The 22,607-nt window shown below is 42.3% G+C and overlaps 1 protein-coding gene across 2 annotated transcripts; it reads left to right on the top strand.

Moving 5' to 3' along the window:
• The first annotated feature begins 215 nt into the window (after nt 1-215).
• LOC134634952 (zinc finger protein 160-like) lies at nt 216-9,721 on the top strand. Of its 2 annotated transcripts, XM_063484447.1 has the most exons (5): nt 216-454; nt 1,791-1,896; nt 5,307-5,903; nt 6,440-7,036; nt 8,027-9,721. In XM_063484447.1, the coding sequence occupies exons 2-5, from the start codon at nt 1,879-1,881 to the stop codon at nt 8,606-8,608; spliced, it is 1,794 nt and encodes a 597-aa protein (XP_063340517.1). In that variant the 5' UTR covers nt 216-454; nt 1,791-1,878; the 3' UTR covers nt 8,609-9,721. The 2 variants fall into 2 exon arrangements, with proteins under 2 accessions (XP_063340517.1, XP_063340518.1); XM_063484448.1 differs by lacking the exon at nt 216-454 and having other exon boundaries at nt 1,667-1,896.
• Nucleotides 9,722-22,607: the final 12,886 nt, after the last annotated feature.

The raw sequence follows: 22,607 nt of genomic DNA, 5'->3' as shown, positions 1-22,607 counted from the left end.
ATGAAACTGGATCTTATTGATTTACTGCAAAAAGACTCAAGAAGTGAAAGTGATCAGGCCTTATTCCAGTTCTGAAAAGAGAGTAAATTGTTGCTGGTCGACGTTTCAATTCACACTCCACACCAGTTGGTGGCGGTAATGCATCATTTTGGTGTTTGACAACCGCCAATAAACGACGTGAAGAAGACGACGCGCCTTCCGCGATGACGGATGGAGCTTTTTTTCATCCAAAGTGAGTAAAAGAGTGAATTTGGATGAATAAATAATAATAATAAAATAAACTAAACCAACGTTTGGATCGATATCTGCATCGATCTGCCCACCCTTGTCTCCTGGATCGTAGCTGAGATCAGCGTGAACCACGTGGGTCTCTGCTCCCTGATCTGTTTCCTGTGTTTGGAAAGAGTTCCAGCTTCATCACGGAGTTTCTCTCGGTTTGTGGGCTCATCTAAAGGTAAGCACCGAGCTAACTTTACTGTGAGTTCAGTTCATGTTGAGTTTAGCTCCTGAATGAGGTCTTCTGCTGCTCTCCTCGGTGTCTGTTCACAGTTTATTGTGAACACGTTGAGAGAAGAGTGAGAGAGTGTTTGGAGAAAAACACCAACTAATCATTAGCTCAGCATGCTGGGAGAAGTTGGAGCAGAAAAGTCTTTTCATTGTCCCTGCAGCTGTTTTTCTGCATGCACCAAACCTCTACAGCCTCATTTCTATTTGAAGTGATAACAGGAAATGGATGAGAGCGATCTGCTGCAGTATCAGGGTCACAATAAACTTTATTGTCCAGCTGCTGTGGATGAACTCATGAGAGGAAGTGAACTCCTACAAAGTCTCATTTTAATGAGTCTGGCTGCTGTAAAGTGATGCACAGGAAGATGTTAACAAAAACTAATGAAACAGAGATGAAAGTAAACAGTGTTCATATTTGAAAGCACAGAGAATAAAAATATATTGTGGTGGTTAATGTGCAGGAGAGTGTGAAGAATGTAATAATGTCTTCCTGTGTCAAACACAGCTGCAGTCAAAGCCAGGAAGGAAAGCACTGAAACCACTGATCAATGACCATCAGTACTGTGGGAAATATAAATGTTGCAATATTTCAATAAGTGCCATATTAATCAAGAGGTGATAGAAGGTTTAAACTGGAAGACATTTAAATTAGTGTTTTGCTTGTAACTGCATACGTGCCTGCGCAGATTAGAACAGGATGGACTCAGGATGTTTCACAACGAGAAACAGGAAACAGATGGGGGTGAGAGAGTGTTGAAACCGTTAGCGAGGAACAAACATCAATACTATAAAAGGAGTTGCAGACAACTGTCACTCACCGTCACTGGCGCATGTTATGTTATCTGCTTACGCATGAAGGGGCGTGAACCCTGACATATAAAAGTGTGTATCGAAGTGCTTCCTCTTTGAGATCTACTGGACTACGCTGAGGGTGGTATCGTGTACATCTTCCACATATGTGCTTACAGCCTTACCTGTATCATAACAAAGTGTATAAACCCCAATCCACCTTTTACATGGTCCTTCTCCCAAACCTTCAAATATGACTTTCTGGCCCTGTCATAGTAAAGGGCTGCTTAGAATATTAGAGCCAATGTCACAAAGTTCCTCCTGAAGTATAAGTGAGTGAGAGAGTTACCTCACTTTGAAGCACAACACGTCTCACAAGATTTCTACAAGCAATCAGAGTGAAATTTGTACTTTGTGTTGTCAGATGAACATATGAGACACTTTGACTCTTCAGTGCAGTGTGGAGCCTAACAAAGATCTGTTTTGTGTCCCAGCTGATCAGCAGGAGGAGAAGAGTCTGACGGAGCAGCAGAGGAACATTTTCAGCCATCTGGACTCAGCTGAGTCACTACAGAGGAAACAATGAGCTCAACACAGAAGGTGAGGAAAATATCACAGTTTCACCAAATAATCAGTCACGTCTAGTGGTGCAACGGATCACGGTTGATCCGAAATCCGAACCGATCCCACTCCACGGTTCGGTACGCACGTGATCCGAAGATTCGGAAAAGGGAAAAAAAGTATGTTTATGGTGCGCGTGGTCAGTCTGTCAAGCGGTAGTTATGGTCAGCGCTGGCGGTCCAAGTGAGGAGCAGAGGACTTTGCAGCATTTAAGCAGCCCTTTGCTCCCCTGTCCGACCGGGCTAAAGCTATTACTAAAGCTACTGGGGTGTTTAGCTGCAGACAGGAGGCCTATTCTGTTGTGCAAAACAAGGTTTAAACTGTGATGAACGTGCGTGAGCCACGCTATGATATCTCGTTGCGCGTCCCCTTCAGTGACAAGATCGTCCCGAGCATGTATGAGCAGGAGAAGTTTAAAGTTATGGCTGAACTGTCCCAGGCAAATGGGTGGAGCTCCAGTGCTACGGAAAGCCACGACCGTGACCACTCGTTATATCACAGTGGAGTGGTAGATACAAAGCCCTGCACTGCCCTATAGATTACATTAGATTAGATGAAACTTTATTTATGCCTCCGGGAAATTCAGTTTCCAGTAGCACCGACAGAAGTTGCAGAAAGTGAGCAGAAATATACCAAATATACACATATATAAATACAGAGAATACAAAAGGGATAAATAGAATAACTAGGAATAAGAATACAAGGGAACGGCACATTTTAAGTATTGTGAGTCTATTACACCGTTGGGTATTAACAAAAACTATTGCACAGTGAAAAGGCACTACAGCTACTTGTTCCCCCCTCCTCTGTCCCCGTTTCCCCTCCAGCGAGGAGTTAAACAGTTTGATGGCGTGTGGGAAAAAGGACTTTTTAAGTCTGCTGGTCCTTGACTTTGGGAGAAGCAACCTGTCACTGAACAGACTCCTCTGGTTGTTTATGGCTGTGTGCAGAGGATGCCCAGCATGGTCCATAATGTCCATATTGCACCTTAATTAGTTTTTATATAAGCGCGTGGAATGAGTCTTCAGTTGAATGTTTTTTAATAGGCAAAAAATACTTAAATAAGTAAACGGCGAGTCGAATTTTCGTCTTTCTTTTCTATTTATGCTGATCCGAAAATTGATCCGATCCGTGACTTTAAAACCATGATCCGATCCGAACCGTGAGATTTTTGATCCGTTGCACCACTAGTCACGTCTAAAACTCTCATACTCCCAACCTGTTATATGACTGTGTTGTATATTATGTTGTTTTTAGAGACCACACCACAGCACATGGTAAAATAAGGAAGGTTTATTCATTAAAAAATATTTTTTCATCAAATAGACAAAACATTTTTTTCATCATCCCCAAAAATACACGTTCAAAGCACCACAACAGCAGCCTGATATCAGACAGAACTGTCACATGATATGAAACAGAAGCTGTCAGCTGAGCTCTGTAGAGTGGGCAATTATAATGAAGCTCTTTATTATAATTTGTAGATTCAAGCTGTTCTTCATATTTTTGGCCAGCAGATGTCACCAAAGAGGACTGTGTTGAAAAGCTTTGAGTAATGAACCTTTTTCAATACAAGCTTCAGTGTTTCAGAAAGCTTCATTTGGCCATCACTGATATAAATAATATTATAGAAATTATCAGAGGAGGCAAAAGTACATTTACTCTATACTTAAGCAGAAGTACAGATACAAGTGTTAAGAAATACTTCAGTAAAAGTATTCATTCAACTTCTTTACTCAAGCTAAAGTGGAAAAGTACAGGCTCTGAAATGTAATCATAGTAAAAAAGTAAAAGTAGCTCCTTGAATAATGTTTTTATCCAAAGCTAACTGAACCTTGTGCTTTATTAATGTAATGTCAAAATAAGATTAGTAAATGAAGTACAAACTATTTATTTCTAATTAAACTACTCTGTTTGAATCAGTTAAGTAGAAAATGAAGGAAAATAAAACATATGTGTATTTTCTGTTGCCTACACTGTAGAGGGTGACTTTGCCTCTAAACAGGAACATGAGCAGGGAAGAGGTTAAAGTGGGATTGAGCAGGTGGGAACCCTAAAATCAGCTGTAGTGGCTCAGCGTGGGGAAAAGAATCACAGCTCACAATAATTTCTATTGAGAGCTCCAGTAGATTTTCTTAAAGTACAGGCTGTGATCAGCTGACCTGCTGCTCTCTGTGGATGTACACAACTGAATTCAACCAGATGTCAGCAGATGTTTCATGAGCTGTCCTGGCTGATTTCCATCCTCTACACTGACAGTACACTGTCTTTATATTAGACACTATACTGTTGGTATGAAGGTGGAACTCAGTGAATGAATGTCAGCATCATGAGCTTCAGTTTAAATGAATCTCTGCTACACTTGATGTAATCTAACTCTGACATGAGCACCACAGTCACTGTGCACCAGTCACACACTGTTCTTTACTTTAAATCCATCACAGTTCAGCAAACTAACCTGTTTATCCTGCACTAACCTGCAGAGGATCTTCATGCAGTCTTTAAATAACACAGTTAGTCTGCCTCAGATTGTTTTGCAGCATGTTTCACAACCTGAAAAAACATGATGTCACATGTACAGACCCAATATCTGATTTCAACACATGAGGACTTACATGTAAGCTTTACATTTTCAGTTTATTAAATCCCACTGAGCAGTCCTTCCCTTTAAATCTAACCTCTCTTCTTCCTCTCCTGTCCTGGGTGTCTTATCTTTCTCCATCTCTGAGTGAAGTTAGCTCTTTCTTTTCTCTCCCTGTGATGTACAGCAGCTGGACCTTTAGCCAGCAACACACTGTGAGACAAACTGCACACAAACAGTTTGTGTGTTTGCTGATGTTTGTTGATAGAAACGCTGCATTTGAAATTACCTGTTTGTTCAGGTGCTGTGCAAAAAAGAAAGAAGAACAACGTCTCACTTTAACTCCTGACTATGACTCACAGTTTTGCCTCTTTCATCTCTTTTTATGTTTCATACCCTGATGATTAGTACACGATCAGGATTGTCTTTCATGCGTTACTTTTCAGGCTCAAAATGGTTTGATGTTTGATGCCCTTAATGATGAAATAACTCCCCTCAAATTCCTCCAACCGAAAGTATAAAGACTGTTTTGAAAATGTAATGAGTAGAAAGTTCTTTTTTTAATGCGGAGTAAAAGTAAGAAAAAATGATTTTAGAGTGTTTGAACAGTCATGAATTATTTTTAAGACCAGGTTGGATGTAATGTGTTTCTACTACCAGCAGGTGGGGTTAAGAGTCCTGTAAGGTGTTTGGTGCCACACTCCACCTTCAGGTTTAAAACTAGTGTTAATGGAGTGAGTTTGAAGGTTCAGTTTGTTCCAAGACTGCATTTCACTCACTGCCTCTGTTTGTATCTCTGTCACTGCAGGACCAACATGGATCGAGAAGTCAGAGCTCTCAGGAGGCCGACAAACCTCACAGAAGAAAGGGAGAGAAAACATACACCTGTGACGAGTGTGGGAAGGATTTTACTCTGAAGGCTAATCTAAAACAGCATCAGGTCATCCACACTGGAGAGAGACCGTTCAGCTGTGACTTGTGTGGAAAGTCTTTTTCCAGGAAGGGTTCCCTAAGAACACACCAACTCATCCACAGTGGAGTTAAAGCGTACAGCTGTGATCAGTGTGGCAGAGCTTTTACTCAAAGTGGCCAATTACAGATTCATCTAGTTACCCACTTTGGAATTAAGGCATACAGCTGTGACATTTGTGGAAAAAGCTTCAGCCGGATAGGGAACCGAAATGCACACCTACGCATTCACACCGGACATGATGTGTACTGCTGTGATCAGTGTGGCAAACAGTTTATAACCAACATGCAGTTCCAACGCCACATGTTTACCCACACTGAGGAGAGACCTTATAAATGTGACCTGTGTGAGAAGACTTTTAAAACTCCACATTGCCTGAGGCGACACCAACAGATCCACACCAGAAAGAGACTCTACAAGCGCAGTTACTGTGAGGTATGTATTTATATTTTTATCTTGTTATTTTAGCCTGACTGTTTGGAACAACTCTGCAAATTAAACTGTGTTAGCAGTTTTGCCTCTTTCATCTCTTTTTATGTTTCATACCCTGGTGATTAGTACACGATCAGGATTGTCTTTCATGTGTTATTTTTCAGGCTCAAATTGGTTTGATGTTTGATGTCCTTAGTGATGAAATAACTCCCCTCAAATTCCTCAAACCAAAAGTAAAAAGACTGTTTTGAAAATGTAATGAGTAGAAAGTCCCTTTTTAAAATGTGAGGAGTAAAAGTAAGGAAAATAAGGAAAAAATTATTTTAGAGTGTTTAAACCGTCATGAATTATTTTTAACACCAGGTTGGATGTAATGTGTTAGAACTACCAGTAGGTGGGGATAAGAGACCTTTAAGGTGTTTGGTGCCACACTCCACCTTCAGGTTTAAAACTAGTGTTAATGGAGGGAGTTTGAAGGTTCAGTTTGTTCCACGACTGCATTTCACTCACTGCCTCTGTTTGTATCTCTGTCATTGCAGGACCAACATGGAGCGAGAAGTCAGAGCTCTCAGGAGGCCAACAAACCTCACAGAAGAAAGACAGAGAAAACATACAAATGTGACAAATGTGGGAAAGTTTTTACTAGGAAGGCTTCACTAAAGCAGCATCAGGTCATCCACACTGGAGAGAGACCGTTCAACTGTGACTTTTGTGGAAAGACTTTTTCCTGGAAGAGTACCCTAAAAAGACACCAACTCATCCACAGTGGAGTTAAAGCGTACAGCTGTGATCAGTGTGGCAGAGCTTTTACTCACAGTGGCAACTTACAGAATCATCTAGTTACCCACTCTGGAATTAAGGCATACAGCTGTGACATTTGTGGAAAAAGCTTCAGCCGGATAGGGTACCGAAATACACACCTACGCATTCACACCGGACATGATGTGTACTGCTGTGATCAGTGTGGCAAACAGTTTACAACAGACGCACAGTTGCAACACCACATGTTTACCCACACTGAGGAGAGACCTTATAAATGTGACCTGTGTGAGAAGACTTTTAAAACTCCACATTACCTGAGACTACACCAACAGATCCACACCAGAAAGAGACTCTCCAACCACAGTTACTGTGAGGTATGTATTTATATTTGTATCTTGTAATTTTAGCCTGACTGTTTGGAACAACTCTGCTCATTAAACTGTGTTAGCATGTTAGCAATTCTACTGCATGGAAAAGGCTGCATCTGAGGCACAGTTAATCTGCCTCAGATTGTTTTGCAGCATGTTTCACAATCTGAAAAAAGATAATGTCACATGTACAGACCCAATATCTGATCTCAACACATGAGGACTTACATGTAAGCTTTAATCTCCAGTTGATCAAATCCCACTGAGCAGTCCTTCCCTTTAAATCTAACCTCTCTTCTTCCTCTCCTGTCCTGTGTGTCTTATCTTTCTCCATCTCTGAGTGAAGTTAGCTCTCTTTCTTTTCTCTCCCTGTGATGTACAGCAGCTGGACCTTTAGCGAGTAACACACTGTGAGACAAACTGCACACAAACAGTTTGTGTGTTTGGTGATGTTGGTTGATAGAAACGCTGCATTTGAAATCACCTGTTTGTTAAGGTGCTGTGCAAAAAAGAAAGAAGAACAACGTCTCACTTTAACTCCTGACTATGACTCACAGTTTGGCCTCTTTCATCTCTTTTTATGTTTCATACCCTGGTGATTAGTACACGATCAGGACTGTCTTTCATTTGTTACTTTTCAGGCTCAAATCAGTTTGATGCCCTTAGTGATGAAATAACTCCCCTCAAATTCCTCAAACCAAAAGTAAAAAGTCTGTTTTGAAAATGTAATGAGTAGAAAGTCCTTTTTTTTAATGTGGGCAGTAAAAGTAAGGAAAAAATGATTTTAGAGTGTTTAAACAGTCATGAATTATTTTTAACACCAGGTTGGATGTAATGTGTTAGAACTACCAGCAGGTGGTGATAAGAGACCTTTAAGGTGTTTGGTGTCACACTCCACCTTCAGGTTTAAAACTAGTGTTAATGGAGGGAGTTTGAAGGTTCAGTTTGTTCCACGACTGCATTTCACTCACTGCCTCTGTATCTCTGTCACTGCAGGACCAACATGGAGCGAGAAGTCAGCGCTCTCAGGAGGCCGACAAACCTCACAGAAGAAAGACAGAGAAAACATACACCTGTGACGAGTGTGGGAAGGATTTTACTTTGAAGACTTCACTAAAACGGCATCAGGTCATCCACACTGGAGAGAGACCGTTCAGCTGTGACTTGTGTGGAAAGAGTTTTACCCTGAAGGGTTCCCTAAAAACACACCAACTCATCCACAGTGGAGTTAAAGCGTACAGCTGTGATCAGTGTGGCAGAGCTTTTACTCAAAGTGGCCAATTACAGAAGCATCTAGTTACCCACTCTGGAATTAAGGCATACAGCTGTGACATTTGTGGAAAAAGCTTCAGCCGGATAGGGAACCGAAATACACACCTACGCATTCACACCGGACATGATGTGTACTGCTGTGATCAGTGTGGCAAACATTTTACAACAGGCAAAAAATTACAACGCCACATGTTTACCCACACTGAGGAGAGACCTTATAAATGTGACCTGTGTGAGAAGACTTTTAAAACTCCACATTGTCTGAGACGACACCAACAGATTCATACCATGTTTATCAAATGTTAGATTACTATCATAAATCACTCCTAGGTTCCTCGCAATGGCTTTTTTAAAAATAAATTCCTAAGGGGCCAAAGTTGTAGTGGTTACAGGGACCAAACACAATGATCTCTGTTTTCTATTCATTTAAGCTGAGAACGTTTAAAGCCATCCACGCCTTAAAATCCTCCAAATTGAGCGCATAGGGAGCATATAAATTGAAAAGAGAACTGGGCCAAGAATGGATCCCTGGGGGACCCCACAAAAAATTGAAGTTTTTGAGGACAATGTATCCCCTAATCTAGCAGAAGAACTTTGGTTAGACAGGTAAGATTGAAACCATTCCAATGCTGACAGTTGAAATAGTTTTTATTAACAATGGCGAGCCCTCAAGCCTGGCCAGTAGTCCATGGTGACTTCAGATAGTCACAGCCTGGAGGGACAACTTCCAAAAGCAAACTCAACTCACCCAAGTTTAGCCAAGTTTCCATCACCAGAAGAAAATTAAAGTGACGAGTGGTGAAGAAGTCGTTCAAAATAAAGGTTTTATTTGTTAGCGACCTCGCATTAACCAGAGCCAATCTAGCTAACACAGGGTTGCTAGCCAATTCCAATAGGTGCACCAATTCCAGGGATCGCCCGGAGATGAACAAGTTGATATCCGGGGCAAATTTGTTCAGAAGAGCGTAAGGATTAGCCGTTGGTGAAGCAGCCATGAAATTTTTAAATTTTACCAATACACCCCCCGTTTCCCTCGCCTTGTTTGGCATTTCTTCCTGGTGGGATGGCAGGGTGGATCGCACCGGAGGAACAGTGGTACAGTCTCTAACACAGGTGGGATATGAAAATCCTCACGTCCTTGGGCCAGTCGGGATTGCTCTACAACAATGGCTCTGATATTTAGTAGCGATTGGAAGTCATAAACCAGAAGTGTACAGACATTTTTGAAGAAAACAGATGTAAACAAAGCTAGCAAAAACAAAGCAGGTAACAGCTGACGGCAAGCAGCACACACAGGTGCCATCAAATAACTATCCCTAAATCCATCTACAATCTGGACACCACAGGTTCTGTACAGCATGAGGGTTAATAAACCGTACCCAAATCAATATGATGTGTAAACTGATTTATTCTTGTACCTCCATGCCACAGTGGCTGGATTCTTCACCCCAGTGAAGAGGTTATTGTTATTGCCTGATTTTAATAAACTGAGCCCTTTGCTCTTTGGTCCCAAAGCATATCAAAAAAAGGTTAATTCTAAAAAATCAAAATCAGCTGTATGTTAGCGACAATACATGAAAAACCACAGGACTCACCATACAAGTTAGTTTACGAGCAGTTTTTACAAAGATTATATTAATTTTTCAAAAACCATATGCAAATGCCCAAAGCCTAACAACACAACTGCTACAAAAATGTAACTTTTATACGACCAGATTTTCATATACTTCATTTAATAGTGTATTCCTCTCCTTTATTAACTCCTACTTCATCTGCTATTCTTATGGGGAAAAATTATCCTGTATGACTCAGTGAATCCTGGGATATGCTGGGCCACAAAGGATACACCCGACCCATCCTTGAAATCTGTGGAAAAGTAGGACACGTTCGTCACCACATTCGGAGGACTCTTCGACTTTGGAAAGCCTTCATCGCATCACTGTGACATAATTGCCTACAAATACGGCATTTGAAGTATCAATCCCCTGAATTTGGACCACAGTCTTCCTCTCCTGGTGCATGCTCACTTTTTTTGGTGGTGGCAAATAAGGAGGTGGGGCATTTCCGCCACTAACTAGTGTGGACCAGAATTCACCCTTTGTCATGATGTGCGGTGTGGCAGGCAGGAATAGGACCCAAAATGCAGGACTCAGAGGAGGAAACGTGAACTCAACACTCTGCTTTAATGCAGTCTAAGAAGGCTTACAAAAACATCAAACTAAACTAGGAAATCCAAGAATATAATTTCGCAAATGAACACACAGCACGAGAGAAAAACCGACGTTAACGACGCAACAGAGAACAAAGGAAACACAGGGCTTAAATACACACGGCAGTAATCAAGGGATGAGAAACAGGAGGGGAACACACCTGGAAGAGATCACAGGGGAAACGCAAACTGAGCACACTCACAAAAGACAGACCTTCACAATAAAACAGGAAACTCAGACACGGGGAACCAGAGAAGAAGCTGAACTAAACAGACAGATTCACAACAGACGGGGTGACACCATAGACAGACAGAAACACAGACGCAGACACAAAGGCAGGCCGAATATAACACATAGAACTCAAACAATAATAATCATCATCATAATCATCATCGGATAGCTAAAGAAACAGAATATAATTATAATCAAAACAGTATCACCAGAGACAAACTAATGCAGAAATAAACCAAGACAAAAGAACTCAAAATGCTGGGTCGAACCGACCCAGAACCGTGACACTCTTACCAAATAATAAAAAATAGATGTTAAAAAAACCCCAACCAGACAGAAAGATAATAAATTCCCTTCTTGCCCGTGCAGGTGGTTTATCATTCAAGCTCAGGTCCTCTACCAGAGGCCTGGGGGCTTGAGGGTCCTGTGCATCCTCGCTGTTCCTAGGACTGCGCTCCGATCTCCGATGTTGTTCCTGGGATCTGCTTGAGCCAAATCTACTGATGCCACAGTAGATTTCACATTACACGAAAAGAAGAACAGGAATAGGGAATTTAATTTAAACTTACATACAGTACAGACTTGCATTGATCAGTATTATAATTATGTACAAATATATACAGATGCATGAAAGAATACAGCCAGTCAAACCGGGGTAGCATTTGTTGTCCCTGAAAAGGATCAATGATGGACCGTCAGTATACACTGGAGAAATGCTTCCAGTACAGTTAGCTGTTCAGTGGGTAGAAGACATGTGACCGTTACAATCAGCCATTTGTTCAGACTGAAGCTCTTCATTGGCCAGTTTACAGTGTAGCCACTCAGAAAGTAGAGCAGATGTACTAACAGACATTCAGCAAACATATAACAAAATACACATGATGGGACTTATAGTTGCCTTTTTATGGATTTCAGCTCACTATGGAGTCAGAGGAAATGAAACGACAGAGTTGTGAAGAAAGCCACAAAACATGGGTTAACTGACCTGATTTGGACATACTGGTTTGAACACTACTATTGGTGACTGTCAAACCTTTAAGTCGCCGAGAAGCTGAAAAGGGGGATAATGTTGACGCGCCCGCTGTTCAAAACGTAAGTTTACTGCAAAAGGGTTCAAGAAGTGAAAGTTTTCAGGCCTTATTCCAGATTTGGGTGTCGACGTTTCACTCCACACCAGTTGGTGGCGGTAATGCACCATTTTGTTGTTTGACAACCGCCAAACAACAAAATGGTGCAAACAATATAAAGAAGAAGAAGCCTGTTCCGGGATCATATGCTGTACACAGTTTGCACAGACGGAGCTACTGTTTCATCCAAAGCGAGTAAAATAGTGAACTTAGAGGAAAGAAACAAACTAAAGTATCGATCATAAACCACTACCAACGTTTGGATCGATATCTGCATCGATCTGCCCACCCTTGTCTCCTGGATCGTAGCTGAGATCAGCGTGAACCACGTGGGTCTCTGCTCCCTGATCTGTTTCCTGTGTTTGGAAAGAGTTCCAGCTTCATCACGGAGTTTCTCTCGGTTTGTGGGCTCATCTAAAGGTAAGCACCGAGCTAACTTTACTGTGAGTTCAGTTCATGTTGAGTTTAGCTCCTGAATGAGGTCTTCTGCTGCTCTCCTCGGTGTCTGTTCACAGTTTATTGTGAACACGTTGAGAGAAGAGTGAGAGAGTGTTTGGAGAAAAACACCAACTAATCATTAGCTCAGCATGCTGGGAGAAGTTGGAGCAGAAAAGTCTTTTCATTGTCCCTGCAGCTGTTTTTCTGCCTGCACCAAACCTCTACAGCCTCATTTCTATTTGAAGTGATAACAGGAAATGGATGAGAGCGATCTGCTGCAGTATCAGGGTCACAATAAACTTTATTGTCCAGCTGCTGTGGATGAACACATGAGAGGAAGTGAACTCCTACAAAGTCTCATTTTAATGAGTCTGGCTGCTGTAAAGTGATGCACAGGAAGATGTTAACAAAAACTAATGAAACAGAGATGAAAGTAAACAGTGTTCATATTTGAAAGCACAGAGAATAAAAATATATTGTGCTGGTTAATGTGCAGGAGAGTGTTGAATGTAATAATGTCTTCCTGTGTCAAACACAGCTGCAGACAAAGCAGGAAGGAAAGCTGGTTAAAAGTGTTGAGTTTAAAGGCCCCATCATTAATGCGCAGGTAGAGCTGACTAAGCAGTTTGGCCAAAAATATTTATCACGATATTTATTTGAAAATTTGCGATAACGATATAATTGAGGTGAGACAAAAGACTTTACAACTCCACAACTTTATTAGTGCAAGAAAACGCCCCATCAATGTATTTTCACTTAATAGGAAGCCCGATTATTAAGACATGTTTGTGCTAAAGTATGTACTGTGCTTTCAATAATGTTGTATTAAAATACGCCAAATGTTTTTCTTTTAAGCACATTTTATATAAAACCTACTTACTAGTAGGCCGCCATTGTTATTTACTTCTCAACGCACTCTGTAATGACATCATACAGTTGCACCGCATCGAGTTTACAGTTAGCAGCGCACTGAAATGTCTTCTGTTCAACCTTTCCAGTTTGAACCAGAGCAAACCGAGAGAGAGAATGAAAATAGTCAACAAGTACTTAGTTTAGATGAAGATGAAAACAATCCATCAAACGTGGACGCGAGACTGAGGGAAACCTACTGGTGTCTATGCGGCTACTGCTTGCCAATGACAACAGCGACTGAGAGCGTTTGTTGTAAAAGAGCTCAATTTTATGGCAGCGGCTATCCACGGTATCGCATAACCCCATGATAAAATAAATCACGCAATATGGTGACAAAAACAAACAAGCAACATATTGTACTGTTTGATTTAAGAGTAATACTGTGTTGGTCTTCCTTGGTCTCTTGTGCTCTGGGGGCCTCTGGATGTCTGGAGTTTTGATCTCCTCCATACCTGCTTCATGCCCTGGAGGACGGGGCAGTGGCCCCCCACACCCTCTAGCAGATCATTACATGAAGGAACCTTTTAAAAAGAAGCGTGTTCATGCTCACAGGTGTACACACGGGTGATCACACACACAAACTACACCCTTTTTGGCTCCTACCTTAAAGCACACTGTGCGCTGTCCATCTTACGTGCTGCACAATAATGTTTAACATTTAGTATTTACTGTTACATAGATCATCATGATGTTGTTTATTCTATTGCTCTCGTTTTCTTCTGCTTGTTTTCTTTTTTCTTTTTCAACAGGTAATCCAGGTGATTGACATATGTATTTTTTGTCTGCTTATTTTGTTGGTTTTTGTTTTTTGCCCTTTATCCCCGTCCCTCTTCTCCGCTGTTCTTTTTTCCCCCTCTTTCTTTCTCTCTTTTCTTTTCCTCATTCAAGTCTGTACCAAACGGGACAGGCAAAAAAAAGAAAAGAAAAAATAAGAGTAATACTGTGTTTCTGGTGTGATAATCACTTATCTTCCCTTCCCCCCAGCTGAGTCTGTAGGCTGGATAGCTTGTTAGGTATCTGCTAAACTATGTTTAAGCTGTTTGTTTATCAATGACAAAGTGTCATCTAGCAACAAAACATCTGAACCTGTGATTTAAAAATTATGTATTGTCAATACTTGATGTTATGAGAGGGTCTAACCACTAGGTGGCTACCTATTTCCAGCAGACAACAAACTGTGTTACAATTGTGTCCTTGGGCAAGACACTTCACTTGCCTACAGGTGGTGGTCAGAGGGCCCGGTGGCGCCAGTGTCTGGCAGCCTCGCCTCTATCATGTTCCCTCTAAGCTGCGCAATTGCGCACTGCTGGCACGGTCTCTGCGCACAGAAAATGGGCGTTGCGCGCAAAAAAAAATCTAATCTGAATTTAAATTAAAATTAAAACCAGAGGTGGAAAGAGTACTCAAAATTTGTACTCAAGTACAAGTACTGTTACACTGGTTAAATTGTACTCAATTACAAGTAAAAGTACTGGTGTTAAAAAAATACTTGAGTAAAAGTGCAAAGTACTCTTCTCAAAAACTACTCAGAGTACTAATTACTTTTTAACAGACTGATGTTTTATTCTGTCGTTAATAGCAGGCATTCAACTCGATTCACCAGTATAAATATTTATGCTCAAAGCACATTTCTCAGATGAACAAGGTATAGAAAGGTAACTTGTTTTGTAAATAAATGTAGATATAAAAGCAGGAATTTTGTTTGTTAAAACAATGACAAAAATGTTTCTGAACATGCGTAGAACCGTTTAAACTTTTCCCCATACACTGAACAACAGGCAGGTAAGTGTCTTAAACTCTTATCATTTCTGTCACACTTTACTTTCTGAACCTTTTGTTCAGTTTCAGCAAGAGCTGGTTTTCTAAATTAACAGATGCTATTCGACTTCGTTTGGCTGTGAAGAGTAAACCAGCACAGCTAAAAAGTCGTTCACACGCGGCAGAAGCAGGCAGAGCTGTGTTCAGTTTAAGAGAGAGGTTTTTGATGGCTGAGAAGGAGTGCAGCAGCTCCACAGTGTCTGTGGCACAAGCAAGATAACCATCAAGCTCAAATGCACTTTGCAGCCTTCTGGAGATTGGTCTGGAGAAGAATTCATCTTCATCAGATGACTCTCTTTGCTGATCCTCACTTTCGTGCTCTGTCGTTTCAAGATGTTGTTTGGTGTACGTCAAGGCTGTAATTGCAAGTAGATAACACAATTTTGTTATTTAAATTTCAGTGATTATTCCTGAACACAAATTTAAAATCGGCAAATTCTCAAGAAGGATTGTTTAGTATTCAGGACAGACCATCAATAACTTACAACATATTAGGTGAAATACTCACTTAAGCATGTGCTCAAATGTAAAAATACACAAAAATGGGATCACATGAATCCTTACCAGCCTCTATTACATCTGCTCTGTCCTTTCAATGGCAAGGTAGGTTGAATTCCACCGTGTTGCATTGGGACGAATGAGCTGTAGCTCACACTTGTCCTCTACCACTTCATTAGCCAAATGAGACCGGCCAGTTTTATTCCAAATGGCCTGGCATTTTGCAAAGGTTGAACGGGAGAGCCTCTTGTAGGTGTCATTCATGCTCTCTGCTAGGGAAGCATCAGTTGTTGCCACAAGGTTTAGCAGGTGACATGCACATCGCTGATGAGGCGGGAGTTGATACTCCAAACCAGAGTCTTCATCAAGAATTGCACTTGCCTCATGGTAGTCAATATGGTCAGTCAGGTCAAGAGTTTCTGGGTCTGCTTCATCTTCAGCTTCATCTTCATCTGCATCATTTTGTGCCCCAAACATGTGGAAGGCCTTGACAAAGTTGGATCCACTATCAGTTGTGGTTCTTACAACTTTGCCTCTAATCTTGTATTGGCAATGGATATCATCAAGCGCACCAGCAAGCATGTCAAATGTGTGAGACCCTCTCAATCTTTTGCACGCTAGTGCTGCAGATCTTCTTTCCAGGGACTCTTCCTCTATCCAATGGCATGTGACTCCAAGGTAACTTTTCTGATGAGCTGACCAACAATCAGTAGTGGTAGCAACAAATTTGACTTTATCCAATGCTGCAACCAAAGTCATCTTCATGTGATCAGCAGCTTCACAGATTCTGGCACGGACAGTGGGTCTGGAGATGACATTGGCTTGAGGTTGTAATGTGGTAACCAATTCTTTGAAAGATGGCTGTTCTACCACTGCAAATGATTGTAGACCCTCACATATGAAATTGATGACAAGCTTGTCAACAGTTGCTTGTGGAACATCTTTGTTTGCAGCTCTCAACATCAGGTCTGGTAACTTGGCTTGTGTATTTGCTGAGAGCTTGTTTGGTGTGGCTGTGGTCTTTCGCTGACGAGATGTTGATGCCACAGTGATATTGTACTGCTCAATCTTCGATGGATGTTTCCTCTGTAGAGATTAATGTTATCATACGTCAGGTTCATACATTACTTCATAACATCACTGTGATTAACACTAAAGGAAAACACATTTTTAAAACCTCATTCAACTAGACTTGAGCTAATCTTTGATTGTTTAGCATAGTATAAAAGAGTGGTGAATTTGGTCAAATTTTGCAGACATATTGCTGTATTTATTCACAAGTGTAAACCAATTTTGAACGATCATTGCAAAAAACATGTATTTCTGTATACATTCTAAGTTCTGTAATCTTTATACTATCTGTAAAAAGAGTATCGACCAATGTATCAGTATCTAAATATTTAACTCCTTTTTATCACCCTAAAGTTTTCAGTATCAGTCAGGTCCTAAAAATACTAAGAGAGCAGAGTATGTTTGCATAGCAAATCTAATTTAAGAAAAGGGATCACATACACAAAAATGCTGCCCATACAGCTAACAAATAAAAACAATCCACATTATGTTCTTTAAAAATATATATATCATATTGGGAAACATATAACCCTACTGATTAAGAGCCATGTCACTATGATAGACCTATATCAGGCCAATGATACTGATCAACTAATCCATCAATCGGGCTCTGGTACATGTCAGCTGAGAGCTGGAAGATTAATTTGAGATGCAGCTCAGCACTGTGTGCCAGTTTGTTTGTGTTTTTAAATATAGGCCAGCTGATTGTAGGCCTGTGAGTTTTAAATAACTACAAATTTAATTTATTGTAATGACGGTGGTTGTCCAAATAATAAGCTAAAACATTCCTTTTTTTTTTTTTTTTTTTTTTTTTAACCTGTCCCGTTTGGTTCTTTTGCCATCAGAATTATTGTCTAAAGGCGAAGAAAGATGCCCAACGGATTTACTTTACCAAATGGACCATCCCAGCCTTGCCGTAATGGTCCATTTGATTCAACTTTTTATTGTTTATTTTATTTTCACTTGCTGAATACGGGACAGACTTGACTGGAGGAGAGAATGTGGAGAAAGAAAGAGGGAAAGAAAAAAACCTGAGAAGAGGGACGGGGAAAAAGGGCAAAAAACAAAAACCAACAGAATAAGCAGACAAAAAATACATATATCGATCACCTGGATCACCTGTTGAGAAAGAAAAAAGAAAGCAAGCAGAAGAAAACGAGAGTAATAAACAAGATCACAATGATATATGAGAATATGACAGTAAATACTAAATATTAAACATTATTGTGCAGCACGTGAGATCGACAGCGCACAGTGTGCTTTGAGGTAGGAGCCAAAAAGGGTGTAATTTGTGTGTGTGATCACCCGTGTGTACACCTGTGAGCATGAACGCGCTTGTTTTTAAAAGGTTCCTTCATGTAATGATCTGCTAGAGGGTGTGGGGGGCCACTGCCCCGACCTCCAGGGCATGAAGCAGGTATGGAGGAGATCAAGACTCCAGACATCCAGAGGCCCCCAGAACACAAGAGACCAAGGAAGACCAACAGAGGGGCAGCCGCGCCACTATCCCAGAAAGAGCTGAGGAGAGTCCCAGATGAGGGGTCACTCAGCAGCCGCGGAGCAGAAGCCAGGGGGGGTTGCAGTGACGTGCCCGTGAGCTCCGCCGGCAGCCAGCTGTGCCTGAGTGGCCGAGCCCCGGGCCGTGAGGCCGAGGGCACCCCATCCCCAAGGTGGCCCGAGCGAGCCCCAGGCTCCAGGCCCCAATAAGCAGCCGCCAAGGAGTGAGCCGGTGGGTACCTGGGCGCCCACCCCCGGAGACAGAGAACCACCAACGCACCGATGTCTGAGGGCGTCCGCCACCGGCAGGGGAAGTGGTGGGGGGAGATGGGCCTCCAAACCTTGGAGGGCCTGAGATGTCCTCAGAGAGGTGGCGTCTGATACCCAACCTGACATATAGACACAGACAAACAGGCACACACAGATACAAACATCTATTCCCACCCTCATGCTCTCATATACAATTGCTCAACACTCACCCAACGTGGAGACAGACATAGAGAGACGCTGTACACACAATCACACTCCCCAAGCGTACTCTAAGCCCCGAGTCTAGGTACCCTTGCCCCTGGAGGGGGAAACTGCACCCAGACTCAGGTGGTGTAACCCTTTTCCCTGCGGTGGGGAGAAGCAGACCGCCCCGACTCCGCAGCAGCAGGGAGGCCCCATACACCAGACCCCAGTCGGACGGCCAACTCCTCCTCCTAGCCCCCCTGCTCCAGCAGGCCGCAGAGAACGGGGGTGTAGGAAGACTCCAAACCTCCCTCCACCCGCTCATATGTACTGTTGATGTATGTGTGTTCAAAGGTGCATTTAAAACCCAGGAGGGCATGGAGCCACCTGCCAGAGCAGCAGGTAAGCATATAGCCCCTCCTGCTAGCCCTCAATGTCTACATGTATTTAAAATTGAGAGGTGGGCAACGACGCCAGGGGTGAGGTGTACACCCTGATGGTAGTTTGGAATCCGTGTAGCGTGCCCACCTCCAAGATCCTATATGTATGTGTAATGAGAGTGTGAGTAATGTGAATGTCTAAGTTGTGGGATAAAATTGAGGCAGAGGCAGCCAGAAGGGGACAGAGGGGGGGGATGTCTCCTCTGCACCCTGGTGACACACCCCTACCCCAAGGCCCTGCATGTGTGGGTGATTGTGGTGGAGCGGGAAGAGGGAGGCCGCTGGAGATGGGGAGGGAAGGAAGGGAGGGGCAAGTGACCCCTCCCTGGGGCCAGCTCCCCCGCTGACCCCAGTAGGCACCCCCATGCTGTGCAACCCGCCAGGGAAAGGGGGTCCAGGCCCATCCGGACCGGGGCCCAGTGCAGCAGCGCCCCCCGGCCCCACAGAGCCCGGGACAATTCACCTGACCCCACCACAGAGAAAACTGCACCCACCCCATCATCCACTCATCTTCCAGACTACACAAGACAATAGACGCCCAGGCTGAGATCTTCCTCCACCACTCCTGTATCTCCCCCTCCTGCAGAGAGAGTTCCTGAAGAGAGGAAAGCTCCTGCAAGATGTGACAACCTCCCCCACCAGTTGAAGAGCCCCCCAGGTGGCTCGATGCACCGGCAGCACCCCGCGCCAGGGCCGGGCCCCCATACACCCACCCGCCCACAACCTCGGCAACACACCAACCAGGACCCAAGCCCCTGAGGCCCGGCCAGGGCCCCAGCCCAGAGACGGAGCGCCCCCAGAACCTCACGCCCATCCCGGACCCACCCAGGGGCAGCCAGGCTACCAGGTCAGTAACCCACGTCCGTCAGCACAGACCCTCCCCTAGCCCCGCTGCACGCAGCCACGAGGAAACCGTCACCTAAGAGCCAACAGAGCCCCTAATTGGCCATGACCGCTACCCCGGGTTGAGCCCCCCAAGGAAGATGCTCCTGGGGAACCCCCCGACGCCCTAAGCCTGTCCCTACCCCCACACCAATCACAACAGTGAAGGTGGGACCAAACTATGGCCCCCCCACCCCCACTAGGTGATGGAGCTGATCAAAGGAGCCCAGAGCAATTGATCTGATGTGGTGGCAGAGGCTGTATCAAGACTAATGTAATCTAATAGATAATTTCTATATTGGTTAGAATTAAGATTATTTTTATTTTTCCAGTTCATGAGGACTGTTTTCTTGGCTATGCATAGGGCAGTGAAAACCATATGGGCTATATTCTTTTCCGTAGTGACATTATCTAAGCTGCCCAACAAACATACTAAAGGAGAAGTTGGAATGTTACATTTCAGACACTTTGATAAGTCTTCACATATCTCACGCCAAAACTTCTGAACTGGTGGACAGAACCAAAGAGCGTGGATATAATTGTCCGGTGAATTGGTTTGGCAGTGTGAGCAGTTGTTGGTAGACGTAAAGCCCATCTTGAACATCCGATGACCTGTATAGTGCACTCTATGTAGTATTTTGTATTGAATTAATTGAAGACTGGGATTTCTAATTAAATGAAAGGTTTTTAAGCAAATCTGAGACCAGAAGTTTTGGTCTAAGTTAACTGATAAATCCGCTTCCCATTTTGCAATAGGAAGTGATATTGATTCATCTGTTTTAGAAAGCATTCTGTATATTTTGGATAGTAATTTGGGGGTTTTAAGAGTAAGAAATTGAACCACACTTGGTGGTGTTTGTAGTTCAACTTGACCCGGTTTAAATCTCTTTTTTACTATGGATTTAATTTGTTGATATTCTAAAAATCTTTTCTTGTTGATCCCATATTGTGTAACTAGTCTGTCAAATGAAATAAATTCTGTTCCTTCTAGTATATGTTCTAAATATTTGATTCCTTTACTACTCCAATCTGAAAAGTTTATCATATTATTGTTTTGTAATATGTCAGGGTTGTTCCAGATAGGTGTACGTTTGCATGGGATTAATGGAGACTCTGTCAACTTCAGAAACTCCCACCACGCTGTCAGAGAGGAGCTGATGTTGACGCTTTTGAAGCATTCATGTCGTTGGATGTTTGAGCTGATAAACGGTAGATCTGAAATCTCTAGATTATTGCAAAGTGCTTATTCTACATCTAGCCAAGGTTCATCTAAGAGGGTATGTTTTTGCCATCCTGAGATAAACTGAAGCCTGTTGGCCAAGAAGTAGTGCTGAAAGTTAGGTAGTTCTAATCCTCCTTTATCCTTGGTCTTTTGTAGTGTTTTTAAGCTTATACGTGGGGGCTTATTTTTCCAAAGGAATTTGGACATATATGAATCTAGAGATCTGAACCAATCTTGCGGCGGTTTAGTTGGGATCATTGAGAATAAATAATTTATTTTTGGTAATACCATCATTTTTATAGCGGCAACCCTTCCCATGAGTGATATGGGTAGACATTTCCACCTAGCCAGATCACCTTCTACTTTCTTTAAAAGTGGGATATGGTTTAATTTAGTTAGATCTGCAAGCTTGGGAGAAACATTAATACCTAAATATTTTATATTTCCCGATTGCAGTGGAGTAGAAGAGGAATTATGGAAGGAGCAATTAATCGGAAGGACTGTAGATTTTGACCAGTTAATTGAGTAATCTGATATTCTTGCAAAAGAGTTTATCAGTTCAATCACCCCAGAGATATTGGTTTGTGAATTTTGGAGAAAGAGTAACACATCATCCGCATAAAGGCTGATTTTATGTTCCACGTTCTTGCATTTTATGCCCTTAATTACTGAATTCTGTCTAATTGCTGCTGCTAGTGGTTCGATAAAAATTGCAAACAGTGAAGGGGAGAGTGGGCATCCCTGCCTGGTGCCCCTCAGGAGACAGAAGCTGGAGGATGTCTGGTCATTTGTTCTGACACAAGCTGTTGGGGAATTATATAATATTTTTAACCAGTTGATGAAAGAAGATCCAAAACCAAATTTGTGTAAAGTTGCAAATAGAAATTTCCAGTTAACTCTGTCAAACGCTTTTTCTGCATCTAGAGAAAATATTGTAGTTTCAAGGTTTTTACTGTATGAGTAGTCTATCAAATTAAGTAATCTACGTGTATTTGTTGATGAGTGCCTACCTTTTATGAAACCAGTTTGGTCAGGATGAATTAAGAGGGGGGTTATTTTCTCTAGTCTCTTTGAGAGAGCTTTGCAAATTATTTTAAGGTCTACATTTATAAGGGATATTGGACGATAGCTTGAGGGATATACAGGGTCTTTGCCTGGTTTTAGCAGGAGATTAATGTTTGCAGAATTCATATTTGGTGGAAGTCTGCCATTTTCTTTGATTTCCAACAACGTTCTGTAAAAAAACTGGTGCTAGAATCGTCCAGAATTCTTTGTAGAATTCTGCAGGAAAGCCGTCTGGACCTGGAGCCTTATTATTGGGCATATTTATCAGGGCTTCCTGGAGTTCACCTGGCGTCAGTGGCGAATCCAGTGCCATTGCTTGAGTGTCTAATAATTTTGGGAGAGTTATGTTGTCTAAAAACTGATCAATTTCCTTTTTAGATGGGTTTATTTGTGGTGAATACAACGTTTTATAGAAATCCCTGAAAATGTTGTTTATTTGTT

This window comes from Pelmatolapia mariae, linkage group LG9 (genome assembly GCF_036321145.2).
Source record: "Pelmatolapia mariae isolate MD_Pm_ZW linkage group LG9, Pm_UMD_F_2, whole genome shotgun sequence".
In the NCBI taxonomy this organism is placed as follows: Eukaryota; Metazoa; Chordata; class Actinopteri; order Cichliformes; family Cichlidae; genus Pelmatolapia; species Pelmatolapia mariae.
This window is presented reverse-complemented; position numbering and strand designations above follow the sequence as displayed.